At 48.4% G+C, this 21184-nt stretch overlaps 1 protein-coding gene across 1 annotated transcript in view; it reads right to left on the bottom strand.

Annotated features, from left to right (window-relative positions):
- Positions 1 to 3958, bottom strand: part of Tmem181 (transmembrane protein 181) — a 54882-nt gene extending 50924 nt beyond the window's left edge. Inside the window, exon 1 of the mRNA XM_015996756.3 lies at positions 3775 to 3958. Coding sequence (XP_015852242.1) covers positions 3775 to 3905 — 131 coding nt within the window. The 5' untranslated portion in view covers positions 3906 to 3958. The remainder of the gene's footprint in view (positions 1 to 3774) is intronic.
- Positions 3959 to 21184: the final 17226 nt, after the last annotated feature.

Here is a 21184-nt window from a genome sequence, read left to right as displayed (position 1 = left end):
GCTTCACTGACGGGAAGCCAACCACTTCTTCCCACGAATATGAATGAGAAGTAACGGTCCAATGGCTAGTAACCCCCAGGCAGTCAACTGCTACCAAGTTAAAAAGTACTCAGTTACCTCCTTAATCTGTTGGACTAACAACGTGGCCTGGCCTCACTGTTCAGGCTGTCATCTCTGGCTGAGTACATCTCTTGTGATGGTTGTCATCTCTGGCTGAGTACATCTCTTGTGGTGGTGGTCATCTCTGGCCGAGTATATCTCTTGTGGTGGTGGTGATCTCTGGCTGAGTACATCTCTTGTGGTGGTTGTGATCTCTGGCTGAGTACATCTCTTGTGGTGGTGGTGATCTCTGGCTGAGTACATCTCTTGTGGTGGTTGTCATCTCTGGCCGAGTACATCTCTCGTGGTGGTGGTTGTCATCTCTGGCTGAGTACATCTCTTGTGGTGGTTGTCATCTCTGGCTGAGTACATCTCTTGTGGTGGTGGTCATCTCTGGCTCAGTACATCTCTTGTGGTGGTTGTGATCTCTGGCTGGGTACATCTCTTGTGGTGGTGGTTGTCATCTCTGGCTGAGTACATCTCTTGTGGTGGCTGTCATCTCTGGGTTATCTTCACATGGAACATCTTTGTGAAGGGGGCAGCCAGAGGCTTCATTTTTCTGATGCAATTCTATGGTAAAATTCAGTGATTCCTCTGAATCCAGGGAGTTCTTGAAGGGCTGAATTGAGCCGAGAACCCAGGATTTCAGCTCCCCAGTTTACAGCTTTCCCACTTTCCCCTTTCTGGGCAAGGAGCACAGCTGTCACCTCTCATTCTGTGGAGGTGATCGTCGGACCTCTGATCACATGGCGGCAGCTTCCACTAGGGGCAGATTTTGTGATTTTGTAATTGACAGGCACACACTGATGCCAGCAGGGGCAGCCATCTTTGGGAGACAAGTCACTAACAGTTGTGTTCTTTGCCTTACCCTGTTAGAGAAAACTGTCGACCACGTGAGGTTAGTCCCTGGTCCTGGGGGTGGGGTGGGGAGGGCCAGCACACGTTAGCATTAGTCATGAGTGAGGAAACAAGGACAGCGAGGAGAGTACCTGCCACCTGAGTAGTAGCAAGTCCGCTGTCTGGCGAGGCTGCGGGCCCAGCAGCTGCAACTGTAACCAGAGCATTCCAGCTGGGGTGCGAAGGAATGACCCACTGATGTAGAAATCCAGTGGAGCGCCCGAGGCTAGTTCAGTGACCCAATAAAACACTTCCCTGCTACAGAAGTCTCTGTGGTTCTCAGCGAAGTACTTTGCTACATAAGACAGCAAAAAGCACCCTGCTGTCCACCTGCCCTCATGGCAGGGGGCGGATTTAACCTCTGCCCCTTTCCAACTATGGCAAGCCTGCCTTCAGAATCTAACTCAAATAACAAAGATCCACACGCGTGCTTATAGGGCAGGCAGCCAAACTGCTTGCCACTTCCCCGGTGACCCTAGTGACTTCACATTGCTGTTCTCATGCAATCTGTATTCACTGGCGTGGACAGTCGGTGTTGACTGTCACCTTGACAGAATTTAGAATCATCTGGGAGATGGACCCCTGGACACGCCTATATGTGGGGCGTGGTGGGGTGGGGAGGAAGGTTGTATTGATTGAGGTCGGGACCTCTGCCCACTGTGGGCAGTACCATCCCCTAGACCGTATAAATGGAGAAAGGCTACTGTGCATCCATCTCTGTCTGTTGACTGACTATGGCTATGATGTGAACATTCGCTTTGAGGCCGTGACACTCTGGCTTCCCTGCCATCATGAACTCTTCCCCCTCCAGCTGCCTTTGCCAGGGTGGCTTGTTGGTTGTAGTTCCTGGGGTCAAGGCTCTCCTCTACCGGACCCCGCTCTAAGGTGTTCAGTACCCTCTTGTCTTTGTCTGCGCCTTGATCAGGTCATGTTTCTATGGCTCCAGGGACTTGGTACCTCTCCTTCCTCTTCTGTAATTTTCGTCCATGATGCCCCATCTAGTAAGCTTCTCGTTCTCCTTAAAGAGTCTTTGTGACCACCTGATCTGACATAGTACCTTCCCGCTACACTGTGTTTCCTGGTTTGCCTTGCGTACTTTCATGGCAGCATGAAATCCCGTTTCTGTGGGCGCCTCAATTTAGTCCTAAGTCTTTCTTGCTCGCGGACACATCCCCCACACGTAGAAAAGCCGTGGGAGATACTCAGTGACAGTTGAATGTATGGATAGAATGACCCACTTGCAGATTAACCACGTGTGTGTCTTATTCTCTTTTCTGCTACCTGCATGGAGACCATGCCCTCATTTGCCGGCTGTTTTACCAAAGGAATGTTCTCAGTGGACACTGAACGGAATGGTGGGGAACACACAGGAAAAGAGATGGGAGATGCTCTTATTTCAACAATGTCATTTAAAACGTCTGCGAGCTCCTTTGCCTGCCAGGTCTCCCAGGAGGTTTCATTAGAGAGATTATGGGGTTCACAGGGCCTCAGCACACCATCACTACACTACAAAATATTTTAAGATTTCATTATGATATGTGTGTGCGTGTGTGTATGATGTGTGACATGCAGACACATGTGTGCCACAGCGTGCTTGCGGAGGTGAGAGGGTACCTTTTGGAGTCGGTTCTTTCCTTCTACCTTTACACAGGTTTGATGAGCAAACTTAGGTCATCAGGCTTGCCTAGCAAGGGACTTTACCCGCTGAGTCCCCTGACCTGCCCACACTGCGTTTTTGTTTTTGTTTTTGTTTTTTTAATGGCCTTTCCGTTCAGTAATAACTCTCATGGCCACGATACAGCCCCAGGAAGCCGCTGGCTGGGCTTTCGAGAAGATTTACTTGTGACACAGTTTTTGGTGAACAGTGTAACTATTAGCCCAGCATACAGCCTGCCACCCCCTACCACCCACTGTATAAACTGTTTACACATTAGACTCCCCACGTGCAGAAACCTGGTTCAAGCTGTCCATTTCACGGATGAGGAAGCTTGAGATTCGACTCAGCTAGCTCCCAGCTCACACAGCTACTCAGTAACACCATCAACCTAGGCCCGTGCCTCTGGACGCAGTCCTTTCCCTCCAGCTCCATGCATTAGGTACGCAAGGCCTTTGGCCACAGACACACTTCCCCACCAGAAAGCACGGCGCAAAGGAGGAAGGGAAGGGTGCCCTTCAGCAAGCATCCACAGGCTCCACCGCTCTGGCTTCCACCGCAGGTGAGGGAACAGAAGGAGCTCAGACAAACTCACATCCACAGCTCCTACGTGGCCGCTACAAGCATCTTCTCGGGAAAGGGAAGAAGCTGGGGCTTGGGACCATGTGCCTGGGCCTGAACGCTCCAGCACAGAGGCGAAGGCCTACCCTGCTCCAGGAAGCTTGTGTGTGTGTGTGTGTGTGTGTGTGTGTGTGTGTGTGTGTGTGTGTGTGTGTGTGTGTGTGTGTGTGTGTGTGTGTAGGGGAGGGCGGCGGCTCCCCAAAGCAGAGCTTGCCCAGGCCCCTGTGGCGACAGCTAGGCAGCAGGCATGGGAGACAGGAACATGAGGGAGGAGCCGAGCAGGGACGAAAGCGCAGTCCTCCTAAGGCTAACCTCCCCGCTCAGGGTCCTGGGATGGAGAAGGGTCCAGGACCAGGCCGCCTGGGGCCGCCCTTGACCCCGAGTCGAGCGCGCAGCAGCCAGCAGCCCTCGCCCTGTCCCGGGCTCAGCGTTCCGGGGCTGGGGCGCGGCGGCGGCGGCGGCGGCGGCGGGGGGGACACGGGGCTGGGGCCCTCCGCACCTACCTGTAGTAGCGGTCATCCTTGAACGGCGCCAGGTCCTCCTTGAGCTCGCGGTACGCCTCCTGCAGCCGCTGGCACAGCTGCTTGAGGCCGCTGCAGAGCGGCGGCTCGAAGGCAGGGTACTCCGCGTCCATGCCCGCGCCGCGCCGCGCCGAGCTCCGCCCTCCCGATCGCCGTCCCCGTCCCCTCTCCACCGCCTGCCCCCCGCACGGGCCTCAGGCGCACTTGGGCGGGACCGGGCAGGGGGAGGAGCAGAGGCCCGGAGCTGGGGAGGGGGCGCGCACGGAGGCGCCGGCGCCACCACGCCACCCGAGGCCCCAGTCGCCGCCCGCCTGCCAGGGGGCCCACCCGGGAGAGGGAGGCCCAGCGCGAGATCATCAGCCGCCCAGTCCGCCCTCCCTGGGTCCTGTACCGAGAAGGAGGGAAACTGGAAGAGAGATCAGCGAGGGAAACCGGCTCGAGGGCGGGCCCTGAGGCCTGTTTTGTGGGGCATGGCCAAGGCTGGAAGCGGACAACCGCGTTCAGCACCGCGGACAGATCCCGAGAACACCCTCCCCTTTCCGGGCCAGAAAAGCTTTTAAAAATAACCCCCAGGGGGCCGGGCGGTGGTGGCATACGCCTTTAATTCCAGCACTCGGGAGGCAGAGCCAGGCGGATCTCTGTGAGTTCGAGGCCAACCTGGGCTACCAAGTGAGTCCCAGGAAAGGCGCAAAGCTACACAGAGAAACTCTGTCCCTGGTTCAGCAGTTAAGAACATTTGTTGCTCTTGCAAAGGACCTGTGTTCGGTTCCCAGCAACCACATGGAGGCTCCCAGCAACCCATTCTTCTGACAACCACAAGCGCGCATGAGGTGCACGTTCATCCAGGGAAGTCATACAAAAATGTAAAATTTAAAAAAAAAAAAAAAAAAAGGCCGGGCAGTGGTGGCACATGCCTTTAGTCCTACCACTTGGGAGGTGCAGGTAGGCGGATTTCTGTGAGTTCAAGGCTAGCCTGGTCTACGTATGGAGTTCCAGGGCAGCCAAGGCTACACAGAGAAATTCTGTCTTGAAACCCTGCCCCCCCCAAAAAAAAACCCGACTTTGGTTATGTTATAATATTATTTTTAAGGACAATGGGTGGTAGCCAAGAAAAATGCCACATCCTACTCTCCTTCACTCAAAATGCTGCCTGGAAAAAGGAGTCTCTCATCCCACAAGCCTGGTAGTGTGCACAGTAGAAACTCACAATTAACACGTGGGATTATACACTGAGAGAGGGGTGCAGTCTCTTGTAAATCTAATGGTGAACGCAGAAAAACTTAAGTCAAATAGTATTGTGTTTTCACTTGGATCCAGGGCAGGTTCCCATGGAAGATCAATCTTGGGAAACGTGTTAAAAGGATACATGGTGTGTTCCTACAAGTAAGATTAAATTTTAGAATATGGGTCTGCCTTGCTTTGTTTCTGCTGCTGTACAAAATGCTTTCACAAAACCAACCTAGGGAAGAAGAGTTTATGTTAGCTCATGGTTCCAGGTTACAGGCTATCATTGTGAGGAAGCCATAGTGCAGGAGCTTGAGATGTGGTCACATGGCATCTACAGTCAAGAGACAGGAATGAAAGAACACGTGTGTGCTTATAGTCGGCCCTGGTCCTCCACTCACACAGTTCAGGATCCTGGGCCCAGAGAATGGTGCAGTCCTTAGCACAAGGACCTGCTGGGGGATGTTCTGTATGTTAAATTGCTCTGATTGGCCAATAAATAAAACACTGATTGGCCAGTGACCAGGCAGGAAGTATAGGCGGGACTAATAGAGAGGAGAAAAGAAAGAACAGGAAGGCAGAGGGAGTCACTGCCAGCCGCCGCCAGGACAAGCAGCATGAAAAGATGCCAGTAAGCCACAAGCCATGTGGCAAGGTATAGATTTATGGAAATGGATTAATTTAAGCTATAAGAACAGTTAGCAAGAAGCCTGCCATGGCCACATAGTTTGTAAGCAATATAAGTCTCTGTGTTTACTTGGTTGGGTCTGAGCGGCTGTGGGACTGGCGGGTGACAAAGATTTGTCCTGACTGTGGGCAAGGCAGGAAAACTCTAGCTACAAGGATCTTCCCATCTCCGTCAACAGAATCAAGGTCCTCAGAGGCCAACTTAGAAGACCCTTCATTAGGGTTCTCTTCTAGAGTGTGTCAAGTTGACAAAGCTAACCATCACTGTGGCCCTGGAACGTGGCTTGCTTGGGTTCCTAGGTGAATCTAACCATTGCTCAAGTTTACACAGTCACAGGATTCTCATGTCTTCTGCTACCTGTAACTATACTCTAACTCTACCCTTCCTTCATTTTTATCACTGCCTTTTATTTCTTCCTTCTTAACTTTTGATTAACTCACCAGGCAGTGGTGACACACATTAATTCCAGCACTTGAGAGGCAGAGGCAGGCAGATCTGAGTTTGAGGACAGCCTGATCTACGGGGTAAGTTCCAGGACAGTCAGGGATGTTACACAGAGAAACCCTGTCTCAAACAAACAGACAAACAAACAAACAAACAAACAAACAAAAAACCTAAATAAATAAATAATAAAATTATCGATTTAACTCTTTGTTGGCTAGCCAAACTCTTCTCTTAGGTCTTGTAAATCTTCCCATAACTTCTGAACATCTGTAAGAATATTCATTCTTATAGAAAATCCTGTTCCTGTTTCATGGATGCAATGGCCTTCAAGTACAGATGCTCAAATAGCTGAGGCTGGTCTTGAATTCATCCTCCTGCCTCTACTTGCCAAGCCCCTGGGATTACAGGTGTGTACCACCACACCTAGCTTGTCTTTTGTAGAAATTTTCTGTAGACATCCAGAGATGTGGCTAACGGACCCTACTTAGGAGTGGAACACAGAACCACTTGGGAACTCTGTGCACAGGTGGGTGGGAGATAGATCTTCTTGTACTTAAGAGTGTCTAAGCACCAAGTGCTCCTGTGCTTTCAGTGAATGGCCACCTCAGGACCATGCATGCAACTCGGGACACGCCTCTACTACAGCAGGGCGGCCTCAGGCTCCCTGAGATGTCAGTTGCTGGTGGTGATTCTCTTGTCTCCTTGCCCACTGGGGTCCACACCAGTGATTAGGAGATGGAGACCCACTTCTATGAAGCATGGATAGGAGACGTGTCTCTGATGGAGCTGAGGGCTCCACAGTGGCTCCAAAGCTCCACTGTGAATTTCATTAGAGGGCCCATCATGCCATTTTTACACTGCCCGCGACTGAAATGGTGTTGAAAGTTGTGGCTTTATGTGGTATCTGCAATTATGAAGAATAGGAAGGCTTGAGGGGGTAGACATGCTTCAGGTCCTTTTCTGAAAAAGATGAACCACCTTGCACAGGGTAAGAAGGCTGGGCTGGCCCCTGCTCTGCTGCCCATGGTGCCATGTTATGTCAGATCACACTCCTGCAGCCTGTTGCTCCTCCCATCCAGGGGTGGGATATGGAAACTGGGCTGGCTTTCTAACTGGCATGGACAAGTGCAATGAGTTGGGTGTGACACTACCTGGACAGCCCTGTGTAAGGAACTTGTTAACACGCAGAGAAATACTTGGAAGTTGAGAGACTGTATGCAGGGAACCTGAGGTGCCCACCACAAACCAAACCAACCACCAGTTTGAGAGCAGGCTTTGTTTTCTTCAAAGCACCAGTCTGCACTCAGCCCTCAGCTGCAGCAGCCACAGGAGCATGACCAGAGAAAGCAAGTGGTCCAGGAGATGCCCACATGCTACTCAACCAGCCCAGGCCAGCAGTACTGATGTCATAGGCTGGAAAGTTGTCAGAATAGTCTCTTGCTAGAACAGATACAACTTGTCTGGTTCAGTAGAAAAGGATCCTGTCATTTCTTACTGGAGAGTGAAGGTCTAGTTGCCAGCATTTGAGGGACCAGAATACGGCAGTGATGGGAACCACTGAAGAGGTACAATATGCATAAAATTCCTAAGAGGTGTGTGGAGTATTCAGACTTACACATATATACTCACCCTTGAGACCACACAGAGCTGAAGACACAGCCTGGTCCCGGCACTCCAGAAGGCGCTGCCATACTCTTTCCCAGGACTCATCTTTTAAGCCTGACCCCTCTTCTGCTTTCTATCACTGTACATGATGTCTTGCCTGTTTTTGAGTGTTCTAAAAATGAAGCCACACAGCACGCTCTCCTTTGTTTGCTGAATATTATGTTGAATATGAACATTTATGTTGTTTTATGTTATGACAGTTTTTAATGATTTATCGTATTCACATAATTAATTGGTCCCAAAGTACTTAATTTTGTATAATTTGTGCAGATGTCACCAGGCCAGTCCATTGTCACTTGCGACTCTGTTTGTTCAACTTAAGACAGGATAACAACCACTTTAAGATAGAGGAGTGTGTGTGTGTGTGTGTGTGTGTGTGTGTGTGTGTGTGTGTAGTGTGCACATTCACTTGCCTGCAGAGTCCTGGGGTATCTCTCCTTATGATCTAGAACACAATGCATAGGTATTTCCTCCCAAATGCCACACCCACAGTTTCCTGCAGTCCCCTATATGTCCATTTTCCCTCCATACCAAGTGCTTTACGTACGTGGAGTTGTGACACACACTCTATTTGGAATTCCTCTCTTTAGTGAATGAGAGTGGCACATCATTATGAAGTTTTTGAACAGCAGTGGTGGGTGACGATGCACAGAATCCCTCGCTCTCATTCACTACTTTATTGTTTTGATGTTTTTGTTGTTAAAGTAGTGCTCAATAGCACTGCAACAAATATGGACCTAGATAGTCTTTCTATTTCAGATTATATCCTTATAGTAAAAGATGAAGTCACTGGGCTAAAAAGAATATAAACACTATAAACGTTTTTATCATGGAAAACATCAAACATAAAAAGTTAATGAGCCCTTATTTTACATGAACTCATGTGGTAGTCTGAATGTGGAGGTGTGGCAGTGTTGGAGGAAATGTGTCACTGTAGGGGGGTGGCTTTGAGGTTTCCTATGCTCAAGATACCACCCAGTGACACAGCCCATTTCCTGTTGCCTTCTGATCAAGATGTAGCCAGCACCACATCTGCCTGCATGCCACCATGCTCCCCGCCATGATGATAATGGACTGAACCTCTGAACTGTAAGCCGCCACCTCAACTAAATGTTTTCCTTTATAAGAGTTGCTGTGGTCATGGTGTCTCTGCACAGCAATAGAAACCCTAACTAAAACAACTCATATGCCATGAATGCCAGCTCTATGAACGCCCAATTCCAACTTCAAACTGGGAAGTTTGTACTTATGTGAAGGCAGTTTTAAATAAAAACAATGAATCTCTCAATCTTTAAAGGTGGAATTTAAGGCAAAAACTACTGTGTTAAAACAGGAGGTACTTAGGTAGGCAAGGTGATGAACAGCTATTATCCCAGTGCTTGGGAGGCAGGAGGTGGAGGCAGTAGTATGGATAAAGATGAGATGAGCCTGATCTACAGAGCAAGTTCCAGACCAGCCAAGGCTGCATAGTCAGGGTGGGGTGGGGGACTCTGCAGAAGCTTCAGGCTAGTGACCCTCAAGTCACAGGTAACTAAGTACTTGTTCTACCGATCTGACTGCCTCTCCATCCTCCACAACAGTCTTGCCCATGATCAAGCATCTGATAAATACTGTTTAACGACTGAAGAATATAATATCCCTGTAGCTTAACTGGGAGCTGACATTTAACCTAGGACTAAGAGAGACTGCGAATTCTGTAAACACAATGACAGTGAGTCTGTGGGCACAAGGTCAAAGACTGTTTTCTACAAATGTCTAACTTGTAACACAGCAGTGAAATTCAGTGAACTCAGATCCCCTCCGTGAACCTGAATGAGCCCAGAAGCATGAAAGACTCCACACACGAAGCCCTTGGCTTTGCTTTCCGCCAATCAACACTCAAGCCTCCTGCTTGGATGGATACGTTTTTTTAAGTAGATGTCACTTATTGATGTTGACAAACAAGTTATTAATGTCATCAATCGTGGCTATGGAGATGCTGAGGTTAGTGGCTTCTTTCCTGGTTTTGGGTAAGCCTATTGAATCTTCTAGGGAAAACTCCCACCATTCTGAGAGGAGAATCTTCTGGATTAAGTGCATCACCTGGATCTGGTTAACCTGTCTGCATCACTACTCTAAGAACTCCTCGATAGTATGAACTTATCCTTACTCAGAGTCGACCTTTTAGTTCTTGGACTCTCTGGGGCATGATCTGATGTTTACTGAGACTGAAGTAACATTAAGTGCCCCATGGTTCGATTGAAAACAGAGGAGCCAGGCATGGTGGCATCTACCTATAGTTCTATCTGGCTGCTCGGAGCAGGACGATCATTGGAGGTCAAGAGTTCTAGACTAGCCTAAGAAAAACAGCCAGACCATCTTAGAAATAAACCAACAGGCTGGAGATAAGGTTCAATGGGTACAATGTTTGCCGTGCGAGTGTGAGAACGAGTTCAAATCTCCAGAATTCATGTCAGTGCTGAGGTAGCCTGCCTGTGACATCAGCTCGAAGGAGGCAGAAGTCCCTGGAGGAAGCTGGCTAGACAGACTAACAAAAAATGGAGAGTCCTGGATGCAGTGAGAGTCCCGCCTCACTATGTAAGGTGGATAGAAGCCCACCAACTTCAACTTCTGGCGACAACATGCATGCATAAGCACATTCACTCCCCTACAACTGTGCACTCACGAACATGCAACACTCATACACGCCACACACATACATATGCACAGAAACGAAATAGAAATTATACATAATGCTAAGGAGGTTTTGAGAACTACTAAGTACATTGTTCACCTAAATGAAAATTAGCCAATATACATTATGCAAATATATTTTGATGCATCTTAAAAAGTATTGGTGGCAAAAAGAAGACATCACTTGAACCAGGCATCACCATGTGCCATGTGTATGGTGGCACATACCGTAATCTCAGCAGTTGGGAGGTGGAGGCAGGTGGAGGCAGGTGGAGCAGAAGTTTGAGGGTATCTGCAGCTGGAGGGAACTTCAGCTAGCCTGGGATACAGGACACCTTGTCTCAGAAAAAAGACGACAACGCACCACTTGAAATGAATCCTCTGCCTCTTTGTCTTTTTGAACCAGGAAGTCTCAGGGGAAGAGCCGACTGTTCCATCTGCACAGCCACCCTCTGCTTCATGGCTGGTTTGTGGATCACATTCTAAAGGGCACTGTTCCTCTTGAGAACACATGAGACTTTACAAAGAACCATCAAATGGAAAGGACTGCTCAGACCATTTTTATTCTCTGAGACAAATTAAATAAAGGTCATCAAGACGACCTGCCTGGAAAACGAGCCTGGGGGGGGGGGCAATGAATCACGAACAGCCAAATATGGTGGTTTGTTTCACTCTTCCTTAGAGGCCATGTCAGGTTCCTGTTTTTATGGCTCTTAGCTGAGATACTCCCTGAATGCATTTTCCACCAACATGGGCATGTACTGTGCACCTGATGCTTGGCTAGACATTTTTCCAGCACTGTTTTACTTGGTATTCTCTGCCATTTTGGAGACAGGTATGACTATTGTGCCTATTTTTAGATAGGTAAGGCTTTCAGAAAATCTGCACACTAGTGTCTCAGATTCTGTCAGTATGCCAGAGAGGCTTTCCTTCTGTACAGTGTGACTAACCAACACTTTTGACCTGGCTACTTCATCTCCAAGCATATTGCTGATTTCATTCTTGGATAGATTGTTCCATTTTTAATGAGTATCTACACAGCAAGGAATGGGTGTGGTACTTGAATGCTTTTTGTGTCATGTTATTTGCATGTTTACACAGGATTGGTTCATTTCTGGTCAATTTCTTTCCCAATGGTCCCCCAATTATCTGTGCGATGTCAATGGTTTCAACACAGGAAACAGAATTCCTAATATTCTTTTCTCTTCTCAGTCACATACATCCTAGGTCAGAGGTTAATTTCTGTTGTCTCTTAGTATGTAGGGACACAGTAGGATCTCCTTCTAGCTACATACCGGTAGCTTTCAGCTACTCACACTCGCTCTGCCTTGATAAGGCTAGAGAGCCAGCCCACCACTAGAAGTGGTGGTGGTAGGAGTACAGCTCAGTGCCCGGCAAGCATGAGGCCTTGGGCTCCATTTCCAGACCCAGCCTTGTGCTTTTCATGTTGTATCTGTAGTGGAGACTCATTGATCTCCGCCAAACTTTAAAACCTCATCCATAAAGTTCCACTTGGACACCTGGACAGCGGTCATCGGTGTATTGCACATAACCTGACATTTCTGGACACTGATATTCATAGTATCCTCAGAAAAATATGTATTGTCCTGTGAGTTTGTTGTTGTTCTGATGCAATAGAAAATTTACTTCTAGGTTATTTCTAGAATGCAACAAGAAACTTTTGCCCTTTTATAACCTTACCTCCTAGGTTTTTATTAAGCTATGAATTTATCATGGTACCCTAGTATATAATATATCTATTTGTCTCTGTCTAGAAATGTGTAAGTACTTTACAGTAATACAAACTATAAGAATCAAATTCTCCTAAAGATAATAAAAAATACATTTTGGGTTTTTTTGTTTATTTGTTTTTGGAAACAGGGACTCTCTACATAGCCCTGACTGTCCTGAAACTCATTATGTAAACCAGGCTGGCCTTGAACTCACAGAGATCTGCCTGCCTCTTCGACTAAAGGCATGTGCCCCCAACAGTCTTTAGTTAATTCAGTTAACCCAAACGGAAACTCAAACATAAGTCAGTCCTGATCTTGGTTGATGAGTTTGCTGTTATAATACCAGTTTCTAGAGTGAGAAAGAGAAACTCAACTGTTGTTTCTGCTCTTTGGGAGGCCTGCCACCCAGCTCCCAAATAAACCACACAGAGGCTTATTCTTAATTGTAAATGCCCAGCCTTAGCTTGGCTTGTTTCTTGCCAGCTTTTCTTAACTTAAATTATCCCGTCTATCTTTTGCCTCTGGGCTTTTCCTGTTCTCTTACTTCTGTAAATCTTACTCTTACCCCATGGCTGGCTGTGTGGCTGGGTGGCTGGCCCCTGATGTCCTCCTCCTTCCCCTCTATCCCTTCACCCAGATTTCTCCTTCTACTAATTCTCTCTGCCTGCCAGCCCCACCTATCCTTTCTCCTGCCTCACTATTGGCCGTTCAACTCTTTATTAGACCATCAGGTGTTTTAGACAGGCACAGTAACACAGCTTCACAGAGTTAAACAAATGCAACATAAACAAAAGTAACACACCTTAAAATAATATTCTACAACACAAAACAAAGTGAGGCCTGGTTTCCCTTCCTGATGAGGTCATCTTGTCTGGGTAGCACTCCAAGAGCTTTATATTGGGAGCTGGGCCAAGGAGAAATGTGCCCCGTCTTTCCCTCACCCAGACCTTCTCCTCTAAGTATATGAAGAGTGGAAGGAGGAGTTCCCTCAGAGTTGATGTCACTCACCAGGAAAAACAGGTCTTGGACATTTCTTTGCAGGAAGATTTTCTACTAATGACTCAATTTCCAGGTGTTCAAATGTATGGCACACAGCCTCCATCAGATTCTTCTTCTTTACAATAGTCTCTATGTGAAGTCATGCCCCCTTTCATTCTTAGTCATCCCCAAGCTTTCTCTTTATATTTATGTATCATGCTGATATCTGTCTAGTTGCCCTCTTGGATGACCTAGTAAGTGATCTTGGAGGGCTTTTTAACCCTGGCCCACCATTATGAGAACAAAAAGCAGTTGGCCTTCACCAGATCCTCACCAGGCTTGCATCATGGTTTCATCCTTTACCCCCCCAGAATTGTGAGAAGTCAACTGCCGTATTTATAAGTCATCCAGTCCATGTGTGGCTGAGTCAGTACTGATGATCTTCATGGTACAATGCAGAAACATGCAGAGATGCCTATTACCATCCCGTCACCAGCAACTGCACACACACCCAAGTACACACTCAGCTGCCGCCAAATAGTTTTAAGCTGAGGTTTTCCACAAATGGTTTTAACTGTAGCACTAGTATTTTACTTAAAACAGTACATAACGAAACAAACGCAAAAACCTCCACTCTAGTTGCCGAGTGGACTGGCCTGGGAAGAGAGGGTAGGCACCTCAGAGAGAGGCCTCTGCCGATGTGAGGGAGGAGAGCTACAGAGGTTTTGAGGAGCACTAAGAGCCAGGAGGACTTGGTGGGGAGCTCCATGGAACAGAAGGAGGATGAACCCTTCTATGGGGCTCTGAGTACTAGATGCTGGGTGGGTAAGAGGACTCAGCATCCTCAGAGGCAGGTGAGTTGGCAACTGCAAGGCTGGGCACTGTATTCTTCAAAGCACAACTGCCTCCCACCCAAGCCAGGCATCGTGGTGGCAGACACCATACGTGCTTACTGAAGGTACCAGTTGGGTGACTTCGACTGCCTAACCAAACACCCCTCCACTGCCCCTGGATCTGAGACCGGCCTGTTCCGGTTCTGAAACACACACACACACACACAAACCTCAAACATGCTGGAGTCATTTCCAACCAACCAGGAGAGTTGGGAGTTAAATTAGGAATCTTAAAAGCTGGTGGTGAGGCAGAGTCATCGTGAAAAAGGAAAGCTGCTGTGGACTGTCCAGCATCTAGGGCACTGGTGCCCCTGGAGACGGACGGACTTTGGTGGGAAGATTCACATCTCGGCTTGCTTTACACTTAACTGTTTTGGTGTAGGGCTTTGCAAACATTAGCTAAACGCTCGATCACTGAGCTATAACCCCAACCCTTACTTGAGAGTGCCAGCCTTCAACTTCCAATCCTCCTGCCTCAGCCTCTATGGTGGCTGGGTTGATGGGTCAGGTGCCAGCAGGCCCAGGCTATGATTCCTGTTTTCATGGGAAATGAACAAGTGTCAGGGGAGCGAAATGAAAACTATGCTGTATCTGCAGCCGTCCCATCAAGAATATCACAACAAAAAAATCGAGAAAATCTCATATTAAATGATTATCCAGATCAACAAAGAAGTCTGCTAATATCTGAGGGAGGTTGCAGCCACATTTCAGATGTTTCACTACTTTTGTCTCATTTAAAAAATGAACATAAAAATATAAACGGACATTCATGTTGAAACTATCAACTGGAATCAGGTTGTTGCTAGGAAAATGTCTAGGAAAACAAAAAGCTTTCTGCACCAGTAAGTCGGTTAAATAGGGCTAAAATGAAAGCGTACTATGTATTTTGTTGTTTATCATCACGTCATCTTAGTCCAGAACCCTCACATACACGTGTGACCCTCACGCTTGTGTGCCCTCCTGATTCTGGAGTGCTGGTTGTGAGTCGTTTAGCAGCACTGCCCTGTTCTCAGTGCTTATCTCAGGAGTGTTGCATGAAGGAGACCATGTCCCGCACCCGGGACCAATGCATTGCCAAGGGCAGAGCAGAACCTTTATTCAGCAGCAGGGACCAGTGCAGGCTGCTGCTCCTGGCTTTGTGATGCCAGGGAACCACATCCATGCGGACATAAAGAAGGCACTCCTGTGATCAAGTTCTCTCTCACAGTATACAGGGAACCACATCCATGCGGACATAAAGAAGGCACTCCTGTGATCAAGTTCTCTCACAGTATACACCCATCACCTTAACAGGCTTATGGGCATGGTGACTGGGTCAGTAGACAACGATCTGCTCAGTACATTTCCATAGTTCAGGACCAGACTCGTTTCTCTGACCTTCCCCTGTCCTTGTCTCTCATTGTTCTGACAGTTTTATGTCAACGTGACACAAGCTAGAGTCATCTGAAAGGAGGGAACCTTAAGAAAAGGCCGCCTTAAGGTCCAGCTGTAGGGCATTTTCTTAATTAGTGATTGATGTGGGAGGGTCCAGCCCATGTGGGTGGTACCATCCCTGAGCTGGAGGGTCTCAGTTTTATAAGCAGGCTGAGCAAGCCACAGTGAGCATGCCAGTAAGCAGAACCCCTTCCTGGCCTCTGCATCAGCTCCTGCCTCCATGCTCCTGCTCTGTGTGAGTTCCTGTCCGGACTCCCTTCAATGATTAATAGTGACGTAAAGTGGAAGCCAAATCAACCCTTCCTCCTCAAGTTGCTTCATCACTGAGAGCTCAGTGGGCTGTTCTGGAGGAGCTTCGAAGAACACGAGAGCAGTGCAGATGATGGAGGCCTGACTCGTGAAGTTCAGAGGGAACCAAAGACCCTACTAGACCCTCGGAATTAATAATCTGTAGTTCTGGTTAGCTGGCTGAAGAACTGGCTGTGATTAACAAGAGACCCGAACTACTGAAATGAAACCTTTGCTTTGCTGGGACAATCAGTGCTGGTCAATTGGAGCTGAGAAATTAGTGGTGGTTAAAAAGAGACCAACATCGTCGTTGATGTGAAATCTTCTGGGAAGCTGTGATCCAGAGACGGCCAAGGTCATACCTTACACTGGCAGCCAGATTTGGTAATCTACGAGTCACCCCGGTGGTACTGGTTTTGAAGGCATGAAGGGGTCACGGAGAGCAGCTGAGGCTCGGCACTGTGAGAGGTCAGGAGAGGCCATTGGTGCAGGTGCAGCCTCAGTGGCAGTTGAAGGCCAAGGAGTAAAGGCGTCATGCAGAGAAGTCGAGTCTTGGCATCATGAAGAGAGCCTATGCGAGGCTACTGGTGAAAGTGCGGCCCGGTTGCAGCCGAAGGCCCCAGCATTCTGGAGATGCCAGAGCCGTGGGATGACCACCATGAACAGCAGCAGTGATGGAGTGGAGCCAGCAGGAGCCTAGAGGACAAGCTGTGTGTGCTGCAGAGGACGGAGCTGGAGAAGTGACTCAAGTCCTTAGAAGATGGTGAGTGAATCCCAGACATTGGACATTGAGTTGTTTACAGATAGTTTGGTTTTTCTTTGTTCAAATTGTGACTGTGCCTGGTTCTTTCCTCTTGAAATAAGAAAGTATTTAACTTCTTTTTGATTTTGCAGGAGCCTACAGTTGACAGACTGAACTTTTGAAGATATTTTGGAATTTTACAAAAACTTTCAATTTTAAGACTGAATACTTTAAAGAGACTCAATTTTTAAGTGTTTAATATTTTAAAGATGGCGGCACCTTTAAACTTTGGAATGTTTATGTAATGCTGATACTCCTCCTATGTGATCTTGGGGATGAACGAGGAATGGTTATGGCTTAGCAGTGACATCTGCCACACTGACAAGGGGTCCCTCATCCTCTTTGATACGATTCCCCCCATGCCTCCACAAAGGAGAGGCTTCCTCTAAAGTCCTTCTGTCAACCCTGAAAGGAATGCAATGTTATGAAATCTCAGTCACAAAAATTCGCTACTGGAGAAGAAATGGAAAAACCACACAACTCACATACAGCCCAGGGAACTCTGTACCAAGCCTCTCTGGTTGTAGAGCCCATTCATTTTCTTTTAATCATTTCTTCCCCCTTTAAGACGATCTGTGGCCCCCATTCTTCTTTTCATTACTGAAGCCTTACCACGTGGCTGGGCCTTTTCCTCTCCACCTTTGCTCTGCTGTTTTCAAGATAAGCACTTACTCTATGCCAGGCTGTCCCGAAGTCACTGTATAGCCCAAGCTGACGGTAGACTTGGGGTCTTCCCATCGCTGCCTTATAGGGATGTTCCACCATGTCCTGTTTTTTGGTTGTTTGAAGGTTGATTCATGTTTATTTTGTGTGTATGGATGTTTTACCGGCATATACTGTTTGTGCATCACGTGTACCTGGTGGCCACAGAGGCCAGGAGGTGTCAGATCCCCTGAAAGTGGAGTTAGAGACTCCATGTGAGCTGCCATATGGGCACTGGGAACCACACCCAAGTCCTCTGCCAGAGCACTGTTTTTGATTAACAGGCCATCTTTTCAGCACCCCCTTTAAGTTATTTAAAGACATCTTATCACTTTGTAATTCAGACTGGTTTAAATTCCTGGACTCAAGTGATCCTCCTGCCTCAACCCTCCCAAGGAACTTGGTCTACATTTTTTTTTTAATTTATTTTTATTTCATATACATTGGTATTTTGCCTGCATATATGTCTGTGTGAGGATGTCAGGTATTGGGAGTTACAGTTGTTAGTTGCCATGTGGGTGCTGGGAATTGAACCTCTGGAAGAAGAGTCAGTGCTCTTAACCACTGAGCCATCTCTCCAGCCCCAGGCTGCATTGGTCTACAGTTCCAACACCCACTTTCCCTGTGTTTTGAGTTTCATGTTGTGAGCGGCTCCAGTGCACACTAGGGACTTTGCATGCCTTTTCTTCTGTTTATGCACTGTTAGCATGTTTCATCCGAGGGCAAATTTGAACTTCCTGCAATGTCACGAGAAGGGACGAGTGAGCACTGCCGAGGGCAAGGCTGCTGCTGGCCTGCAGAAGGGCTGCCTTGGTGCCCTCTGCCATCAGAGGCTGGCAGAGCTGCTGCAGAGACCCATCGCAACCCAGGAGCTGGGCTGTCCCTGCTGCGGCTGACGAGCAGGCAGGCAGAACTCCTCACCAGTGACGGAGCAGGTCTGTGTGACTTGGGTTAAGAAGCTCAGGGTCTAGCCTGACCCATCACTTCTTCCTGGGAGCCGTGGCTCCGTTCTCTGACGAAGACGACTGACCTGAAGGGCCACTGGCCCACTCTAGCATGTGGCTCGGGCAGGCCTTGCCCTTCTCTCCCAGTGCCTCTGCTTTCCTAAAAACCCTTAGATTACATTCCTAAAGCTAGCCGCCAAAGTCTATTCCCTTATGTGGTCACTTCTTCCTCCTGAGACTGACTACCAAAGTCCAGCCATCAGAAGCTCCCTTTGGCTCATCTAATTAACACACGCAATTAAAATTAAAACCTCATCCTAACACAGGGTTTCCTCCTTTCCCATTATAAACTGCCATTTGCCTATGGGCCACCTGTCTCCTCTCTATCCAGAGGCAGTCCTTTGTCTCTCTGGGACAAGTTCCCCTGCCTCCTTTCCCCTGTCCCCTCCCCCTTCTCAGGCTCTATCTCCTTTACAACTGAGCCCGGGCCCATTCTAAGACAGACCTCCCCTTCCTCTCTTCTTAAGATGACACCTGCAAGGGCATTTGCTGCTGTTTTTCTGCCCGAGTCAGAAAGCAGCCACTTTAACTTTTCCTCCCCCTTTAATAAAGATCTCTGTGAAGCAGGTGTTTGGGTGTGGTTTGTGCCTAAAACGGGGTCTGGAAGGGAGCCCCCGCTGTGCAGGGGTCCCCTTCAGCACCCACCTTCCTGCCAGCTTCCCTGGAGCTAAAGTTAGCTCTGTAGCTTAGCAACTGCTAGGAGGTGTGGGTAAAACCAAAATGAATGCTTGTTAAGTTCATCTCATGAGAGGAAGCTCTGTAAACAAGGGTGTAAAATAAATCTTAAAAGAGCCAGTTATTGGGGTGAATGCTGGAAGATCAGAGAAGCAGAACAAGCCACAGCCACCTCACCTTGCCAGTTCCTCAGCTGATCCTGTTTCCTCAGACTGGAAGCCTTTGAGTCTTCATTCAAATGAATCTCAGCTGAACTGCTGCTCAAAAGCCTAAAAGCTTAGCCAGGCTCTAGTTCCTGGTTTTCACGCCTTATATACCTTTCTGCTTTCTGCCATCACTTCCTGGGATTAAAGGCTCACTTCCTGGGATTAAGGGCGTGAGTCACCATGCCTGGCTGTTTCCAGTGTAGCTTTAAATTCACAGAGATCCAGATGGATCTCTGCCTCCCAAGTGATAGGATTAAAGGCGTATGTACCACCATTTTCTGGCCTCTATGTCTATCTAGTGGCTGTTCTGTTTTCTGACCCCAAATAAGTTTATTAGGGTGCACAATATTTTGGGGAACACAATATCACCACACAAGGGGGAGACTCCCATCTCTGGGTGCAGCATCTGGGAACTGATAGGCAGGAGGAAGCCAAGTTGCTAACTCCTAGGGGCCTGGGATGGACCAGAAGAGTCTAAGGGTTCAATAAACTGTATGACCTGCAGCTATAAGGCAACCCTCCTTTGGCAGACTACAGGGCGGGATCTGCAGTCATCCAAGACACCACTTTCCCGCTGCTGGAGATGGGCCCCAGCAGGGACGAGTGAGGACCAGAGGAGTGTTTCCCACAGCTTTACAACAAAGGGCGGGCCTGAACCGTCTACCACGGAGAGAGACCACACTCCCACCTCCTCCAGTCAGCAGCAGGAGCCTGACAAAGGCAGGAGCAGAAGCCAGGACCCTGAGGGCACACAGAAAGAAAGTCACTCCTTGAGCACGGCCCTCCCACGGGAGTTGCCCCTGTACTGGCCTCTGCTGTCCAGGCCGCTTGCCTTTCACTTGGGTGAGAGGAAAAACAAGTACCACAGAGCAAAACAAGAAGCCAACCTGTGAAAAGAAACTGTACCCACTACCGGGCCAAAGTGCAAGACCTTGACAGGTTCACAGGAGATCTTTGGGGCAGCATCCGTCAGATGCTTCATGTCAAAGGAGGAGTCACAGAAGACCTTCCAGTCCAAGAGAGAACTGGGAGAGCTATGTCTCAGTTCCCAGCAAAGAATGGGAACGGCATCAGGAGGACCCAGTCTTGCTGTTCTGGAAGTCAAGAGAAGCACTGGGCCCTGTCTACCCTGAGGGCCCAGGAGGGTAGGGCTGGCTGGCCCTGCTGAGGGAAGGCAACTGGATCGGTGGCTGAGGCCTGCTATGCTCCCAGACTCTATCCATCTGGCTTCCCCCTCCTTTCAGGGGTGCTGTGGGGCGGGACAAGGGAGTCAGTCACAGCTGTATATCTGGCGAATGGCTGCAAAAGCACCAGGTGAGGGAGCGCACCTGCAGAGGAGCATGGGCCCGCAGGGCGAGCGGGATTCCCAAGTTCCTAAAATGCTGAGCTGGGAGGAGGTCAAACTGCTCACGCCGAAGAGAAGAGAGCTGGAGTTGAAGAAATCCTTCAGACTTATTTCTCACTAATATAAACAGTCATTTCACATTTATGGTGCTGTAATTTCCCAAGAGCTCTCTTACCTCGTCTCCAGCTTCAAAGTCTCGATGCTTCACAGAAGGCTCCCACCCCTGACTCAAGAGAACTGAGTGCCGGCGTGCTTTCACATCCTCTGTGGTCCAGGAGCACACTTCCCTGCGGAGAGAAGTAGGCAGCAGGAAACCCAGAGAAAAAACACGAAGGGACCGTGCACCTCTGTCTGCTCCTGACACTGGGTTCTTGCTGGGTTTTGCTCCACAATGGCACAACCTTCTTCACTTGAAGCCATCGGTGTAGCAGAAACTTAAAAGACCCCAGGAGTGCGGCTGCTGGACATATGAATAGCTTCGTATTTTCAGCAGATGGCACAAATGTTTCTAAGAGCTGCAGATGAACACATGTACATTAATCCGTGCTCTTTGTGATACCTGGCTGAACAATATAGTCTGTGAGACAAGCTTTTGGACTTCAAAAATTCAGATTTGAAAGTACTGAGATGAGAATACC

The sequence above is a fragment of the Peromyscus maniculatus genome, chromosome 16, assembly GCF_049852395.1.
Source record: "Peromyscus maniculatus bairdii isolate BWxNUB_F1_BW_parent chromosome 16, HU_Pman_BW_mat_3.1, whole genome shotgun sequence".
In the NCBI taxonomy this organism is placed as follows: domain Eukaryota; kingdom Metazoa; phylum Chordata; class Mammalia; order Rodentia; family Cricetidae; genus Peromyscus; species Peromyscus maniculatus.
This window is presented reverse-complemented; position numbering and strand designations above follow the sequence as displayed.